This window comes from Otolemur garnettii, unplaced genomic scaffold, assembly GCF_000181295.1.
Source record: "Otolemur garnettii isolate 467f Iridium unplaced genomic scaffold, OtoGar3 scaffold00111, whole genome shotgun sequence".
NCBI lineage: Eukaryota > Metazoa > Chordata > Mammalia > Primates > Galagidae > Otolemur > Otolemur garnettii.
The window spans coordinates 5,234,276-5,241,507 of NW_003852506.1; the positions used below are offsets into that span (position 1 = coordinate 5,234,276).

A 7,232-nucleotide genomic window follows, 5' to 3' on the forward strand; every position below is an offset into this window, starting at 1 on the left:
GGCCATGGGTGCGGTCCTGGACTGAGACCGTGTGGCTAGTAGGCACGTTACTTAAGAGGAGTGTGGGATCCTCTAGCACATCTCAGGACCTCTTTTATTTCTCCAATATTAGAAATATTTTCTATATGAAATTTGAAATTGCACTTATAAATCAACTTCTCAAGGAGTGATATTGGAAATGTCATCACAAGAAGCCCCATTTCTTCTTTGACCCGTTCCTTCAGGATTCCTGGACCAAGTGGGCCAATGTTGGGATCAATTAAATGTAAATAAAATTGTTTAAAAATGTCAGAGTTAAATACAGAGATAATAAGAATCACAATAGGGGAACCTAATTTGTCCTGAAATATGCTAGTTAGAAAGTGAGAAAAGGCTTAGTTATTTTAATCCAGATGAAGAAAAAATATTTAAGACAAAGAGAATAACATACTCTTGTAGCATGAACAAGCGTGAGCTATTTCAGTGAGGAACAAAGGCCAGTGCGTTTGTGAAAGAGGAAATGATCACTGCATGAAGATGAAGTTAGGGACAAGGGCTGAAAGTGATTGTGCAGCCTTCAAGATCTTAGAGAGGATTTCTGCGTCATCCTCAGTGTGTGAGAAAGCAATCAGGCAGCTATAATCAGGAGAATGACAAGACCAGCTTTTTGTTTTAAGAAGACCAATCAGAAAGGAGTACAGAGAAATAATTGGAGAAGACATTTTTTTTTTTTTTAAGAGGCAGGTGATTAGACACCTTTTCAGTCATCCCACCAAAGAAGGAGACAATTTTAGACTAGAGCAATTGCTCCCCTCCAGAGCTGATTTTCTCCCCCAGGTAATTTTGAGAAGTATTCTTAATTCCATAATTTGGAGGAGGAGGTATGCTACTGGCATCTAGTAGGTAGGAACCAAGGATTTTGCCAAATACCTTACAATGTACAGGATATTGCCCCATGACACAGAAGTATCCAGACCCAAATGCCTGTGGTGCAAGGGTGGAAAAATTTGGACTAGAGGGAAGAGGATTGTGTAGAAATAAGATATATTTGGAAAACAGAATGGATGATGTTTAAGATAGATTGCATATGTTAGAAGGATTCCAAGGTTTCTAAAGTAAACAATCAGATGGGTGGAAATGTTGCTTTAACGATGAGAAAAATTTTTTATTTTCCTATGGAAGAGCTAATGCCTAATTGTATATACATAAAAGCTTGTCACTCTTATAAAACCTCCGAATGGAAATGGCAAGGAAGTAGTTGGCTAGTAGCTCTAGAATTTAAAAAAAAAAAAAAAGAAAGAAAGAAAATGTATGGACTGAAAATATAAATTTGCATATTTGAATGTCACAGAAAATAGATGATGTTTTAAGCCTTGGAGGCAGCCTTGCCTCCTCTACAGAGAGAATATGTCCGAAGAACAACCTCAAGTCTTAAGGAAAATTATGAACAAACAGGAACCCAAGTAAATGTAACAAGGAATTAGGTGAAGATTGAATAGAAGGCCAGGACTGTAGTGTTATGGAAGCCCACGGGTGAACATGTTTCAAAATTAACACAGTCACTTGTGTTGAATGTGGTAAAAACATTTGCGTGGGATCATCCTAACAATGTCCATTGTATCAGGCAGAATCAAGCGCACTGATGACCTCATTAAGTAACTTTGGAATAGTGTTAAGTGCAAGGTGGTTATGGAAAGAGAATGAGAAGTGAGATGAGAAGCTGCACAACTCTGCAGAGAATTCTTACTTATATAGTAAGAAGAGCTATAAGAAAATGGGGGGAAATGGTTCTATTTAAAATACTTGGTTGGAGGAAGATGGAGCATGTCTGTAAGGCTGAGAAAAAAGAGCATTTAGAATGGATGAGAATGAAGCAATTGGAAAGAGACAGATAGTAATTGTGGAAGGAAGGTGATTTGCTTGGAGTGGGGATGAGGGACAAAGATTAAGGATCATCTCGAGCACTCACATGTTTGGTGAGAGATTTTATTTTGTAGAATAAACATACTGATCCAGTGTGAGCAAGGCAGATATGGCATCTCAAATGAGACATTTAAAATAGGAAATTAGGAAAAACTAAGCACAAGAGCATATACAAATATAAAATTCATGACAGAAGGCTGTGTTTATGGAAAAACAAAGTGAAAGGGTAGAAACCTATCTTTTAAGGTTTATGTGTAGGAACACATTGGACTACAGAGCCTGAGGCCTGGATTCCAATCCCAAGGACACAGCTGTCTGGCCACATAACAGTTTCCTCAAAGGAAAAATTATTATTCTATGCTATACTTACAACTCCAGCCAAGTCAGAAACATGTTATGAAGCTTTAGTGTGACATTCAGGAAAGCTTTCAGACCAAGACAGCTTCACAAAGAGGTGACGTGAAGGAATGCAATGTATTTTGACAAAATGTCCTAATTTATTGAGTATATAGACATAGCATTTGACCTATCTCAAAGTTTGTGGGTGTATATATGTATATGGCAACATCCATAATAAATATATTTAAATGTGTTGAAATTCTCAGATGAATGTTTTCTAATTTATTTAATAAAGAAATGGTTTTCCATATTTCAACCTAGATAAAATAGGTGGCCTATTAAATTATTTCAGAAAAGATACTACTACTCTCTATTTTTAGAATAGTATTCAAAGTTCCAGAAAGAATGCATGGACATTTTTAATTTTTAAAAATCATGGATTTTTTTGTTTTTATTAAAAGTATTCAAAGTCAGAGAAATTTTAAAATATCTGACATTAATAGTAGCTACAGTACACCAATTGACATCTCCTACATAAAATAACACTGATTTGCCTGCAGGAATGGAAGAAAACTAATTAAAATACTCTGGTGCCACAGTGACTCAGGAAATTGGTAGATGGTTGATCAGGATGGAGAACTGGCGCTGAGAGAAATGTTTGGCGCATGTGTGTGTGTTTAGTGTCTGTGATACAATGACAGAAGCCATAATTAAAATACTACTGCAGTGTGACATTATCCCCGACTTCTGGCTAAACTAATTGGCCACCCCTTTCCACTTATGATTTCTTTGATCCCATTGTTTTCTGTGATGGGAAAACAACAAGCACACATTTCCAGTGTAAGAACTACGCCCCATAATAACACCACGATTTCTGACCTCTCTATCTTCTAGGTGGCTCCATAGTTTCAAAGACCCTGGATTACTGGTTATGATTAACTTGAGGATGAGATCTAATTAAGAGAGACATTGTTTATATTCCTTTAATATTTCATTAAGTGGAACTTGAAAGAAATGAAGTCAAAATAAAAAGTTAATGATCTGATTTATTCATTTTTAAATAATTGATAAGTGCCCACTACGATGTGCCAAACACTGGGTCAAAGAGCACTGCCTCTGACCCTGCAGGACCTTGGGCGCTGCGCTCTCCTGACTCGGGGGAGAGCCCTGCACGCTGAAGGCTGCTCACCCTGCACGGTCTGCTTCAAAGACGTTGCTTACAGTTCCCGTGTGTGTGTGTGTGTGTGTGTGTGTGTGTGTCTTAGCAAGATGGACTCATTTATAAAATACTGAGATTCTTGTCCCTGATGAGCTAAAGCCTTGTGGAGGTGAACACCTGCTGGATGGGAGGAGTTTGATTTTGGCCTTGAGGGATGAGAACTATCAATCTAAACCGAAACTCAGAGAGACAGGCTTTCCGGAACAAATGAGTTTATTTGGGAACAGTAGGAAATTACAGTTCAGGGGATGCGAGTTACAATGAATCATAGGCATATCTGAGGGGGCTGAGCAAAGCGGAAGCTTATAGAGACAAAGAGAAGAAGTCCATACACTGCACAGAGAGAAGATTCACAGGGCACGAGCCGATTGGCGGAGCTGACGTTTATTCCTTGGTGGGGACAGCCTCAGGCTGGATAAGTGTTCTGCAAGCACCTCACGGAGACTACAGCAATTTTGAAGATGCTCTTGGGATAAAGCCTATTGTAATACAAGGATATGTGTTTAAGGGTTTCTTGTTCACTGCCTCCACTAACGCCATTTTGTTAGAGTTTGACAAAAGTGACTCTACTTAGGTAGCGCCAACTTTCAAGGGAGGATATGCAGCTCTGGGGAAAGAAGAAGGGAGCAATGCAGTTAGTAGAAATGTGTGAGCAAAGCAAAGGTGGTGCCAGGTAAGCACAGCGACAGGGGATTAGAAAAAACAATCAGCTACAAAACAGTTTGAAAAGATCAAATTACATAAATAGCTTTTTGCTTTCCAATTTCTAAAAGATGCTTTAAGGCAGAAGTGGGATATATTAATAAGTGAAAAAGAAGGCATTTCTAATTCCAGGGCTTTTTTTCATACCATTGATTTTTTTATAGTGTTAAAGATAACTTGAACTACTTGATATGTAGGGGAGCTTTTATGCCACTTTGTCTTTCTAGAAGAATGAGCAAAAGAGAAGCACAGCAGGAAGTGAAATGAATCACTCTCAAAGGTGCCAAATTTCTTACTCCCTACTGATTTGGCAAAGGTTAGCACAGTTATTAAAATTCAAGTTTTTGCAAATGTATTTCATTGGTAGTCAACTCACACAAGGTATACCAGTTTTTAGCAATTATTCCCATTGATAGTCTAAGTGTTTGCCAAGGAATTTTCTGCCTCACACTGAAGAATCCAATAACTCCATGGTGGATAAAACATGAGTCGCTTAACAATGATAAGATCAATGACAGGACAGAGGAGAAGCGGTAATAAACATCTCCATGGTAACTCTGAATGCTAAGAAAAAAATGATTAAGAAGTGGTGCCTTCATCGGTTGTATTTGGGGATTTCATAAAAGCAGTAAGAATACTGAGTTAGATACATCACATGAGATAGAATACCATCAAGTTGAAATGTTATTTTCTTCACCTGTATAGGCAAGTGTTCATGTTGTTCTAGGAGCAGAAATGAAAAGCTTCTCAAGTTGACCATATAGTAATGTGGTACCTGCCAGTTCTAAGGACATCAGTTATGACATGGGGTCCATGACTTGTCTGATCTACTCCTAAAGGTTGCATAACTTCTTTAAGCCTCCATGGCCTCATTCCTTATTTGTTTATAGCAATTCTTATCTCATAAGATTGTTGCAAATTATAAATCAGACCACACTTTCAAAAGTGCTACATATAATAAGTGCTCAATAAAACGTACTTAAATAGTTGGGGATGGGTGGGTACTGATGACTGTGAAGAGTGCATTGCTGGTAAGAATTCACATACTCATGCTCAAAATACCCATAGTCAAGCTCCTTGACAAGGTGGGGACACTAGACGCATCATGACAAATGTTCTGAAAGCAAACCACACCTTACTTCTGAAAAAAAAGACATAAGATAGAAAGAAATGAATGTCTGCTATAAACCAGAATGATTAAACAGCTGTTAGGCGCACATGAATGTGTTCAATTATAATTACACCCTGGATTAATTAGTCATTTCATGAAGAATGGGCAGAGTCTCCAATATTACATCACACCTGCCAGAGTGAGGGTATATAAACACCACTGGGTGCAGGTAGGGATATTAGAGCATCCTCTCAGCATAGCTCAGCTGAACTCACATCTCCCGTCAACATGCCCTACAACTGCCGCCCTGGAAGCTTCTCCTCCCGCTCCTGTGGGGGCTACCTGCGCCAACCAGGCGCCTCCTGTGGCCCTACCTACCCCAGCAACCTGGTCTACAGCACTGACCTCTGCTCTCCCAGCACCTGCCAGCTGGACTCCTCCCTCTACACCGGCTGTCAGGAGACCTGCTGTGAGCCCACCAGCTGCCAGACGTCCTGTGTGCCATCCAGCCCCTGCCAGACGCCCTGCTACCGCCCAAGGACCTCCTTGCTCTGCAGTCCCTGCCAGACAACTTACCCTGGATCTCTGGGCTTTGGGTCCAGCAGCTGCTACTCCCTGGGCTGTGGGTCCAGTGGCTTCAGACCCCTGGGTTATGGAGGCTGTGGCTTCCCTCCCTTAGGCTACGGATATGGATTCTGCCGCCCATCCTACCTGGCTTCTAGGAGCTGCCAGTCTTCTTGTTACAGACCAACCTGTGGATCTGGCTTCTACCGATCAACTTGTTAAGAGCTCCTGACCTTAACTTTGCAGTTATTTCAAAGTCAATCTCAGCTATCATCTGGCTAGAGTCTAATTCTACTACCTACGAGGGTGATAATTTATTTTAAAATCCTATTAACACTACAATAATTTGTCTCATAGAATATCTATCTCTTTTTCTGTTTTCTTGAGTTTTCCCCCTTACCTATCCATTAAAAATGGAATAAGAGGTGATTCTTTTCTTCAAATAAACTCATTTAATCTGATATCAGATCACAAATCTTGCTGCTAATTTTATTTTTCATATATCTGTGGTGATTTGGGGATTTGCAAATCTACATTTCTTTGTCTAACAATGAAATATTTAATTTGAGGAATAGGAATAGTTTCTCAAAGATTCAAAGTTTTCTGACAAAGTGGAGTTAGTGCCTGGGTATTTCAGCCAAGTAGAATCAGAGCTTGTAAAGAGATTAACCTTGACTCTTCTATCCATGGTCATTTCAACCTAATCCAGACACTCACTTTGGTTAAACTAGTGATAGGTGTGGTCTAAGCAGGATAGTTCCAAGGATAGCAGTGACACTTCAACAATCACTACCCTGACTCTTTTCAGTGAGAGTCTTGTCAACATTCTTCCTGTGATCCTCCTTTCCAGACATATATAATCTACCATGGAATGCTAAGGTCATGACTTTAACTAATTGCAGTAGCTGGTATAATGAAACAAACATTTTAGGTATGGATGAAATTAAATATGTATGCATTCTCATATTATAAATGGAATATAATTTCTAAAGCTTATTTTTATATTGATCATTAACTCTCTCCTCTTTTTATTGAGTCACTATGAGGTCATCTCTTTTCATAAGAGATGTACCTGAGAACTACTTAAAACATAGCAGTGTCATGAGTAGGTGATCTGGACAGAGAGGGAAGACATTATATCTTGATATCCTGGGATTAGATCTGGATGTAATAGGTAGGCAGTCCATTACATTTTCTTATGAAGGAGAGTACAATCATCTAAATTTTCAAATATATCAGTGTAAATAAAAATATATAATATGTGAGTAGCTCTTTGGGCATTGTTCTCACAGTTGCTTTTCACTCCTCTCTTCCTCCTTAGGGTAATCGGATTTTGTTTGTGTATCCCTCATCTACACACAGTCCTGTAAATGAACATGACTATGCTCTAGTTTT

At 39.1% G+C, this 7,232-nt stretch overlaps 1 protein-coding gene across 1 annotated transcript; it reads left to right on the forward strand.

The window, feature by feature from the left end:
• The first annotated feature begins 5,525 nt into the window (after positions 1 to 5,525).
• LOC100965224 (keratin-associated protein 13-1-like) lies at positions 5,526 to 6,067 on the forward strand. The gene has a single exon (XM_012809685.2). It carries the CDS (start codon positions 5,562 to 5,564, stop codon positions 6,057 to 6,059), a length of 498 nt encoding a protein of 165 aa, XP_012665139.1. The 5' UTR covers positions 5,526 to 5,561; the 3' UTR covers positions 6,060 to 6,067.
• Positions 6,068 to 7,232: the final 1,165 nt, after the last annotated feature.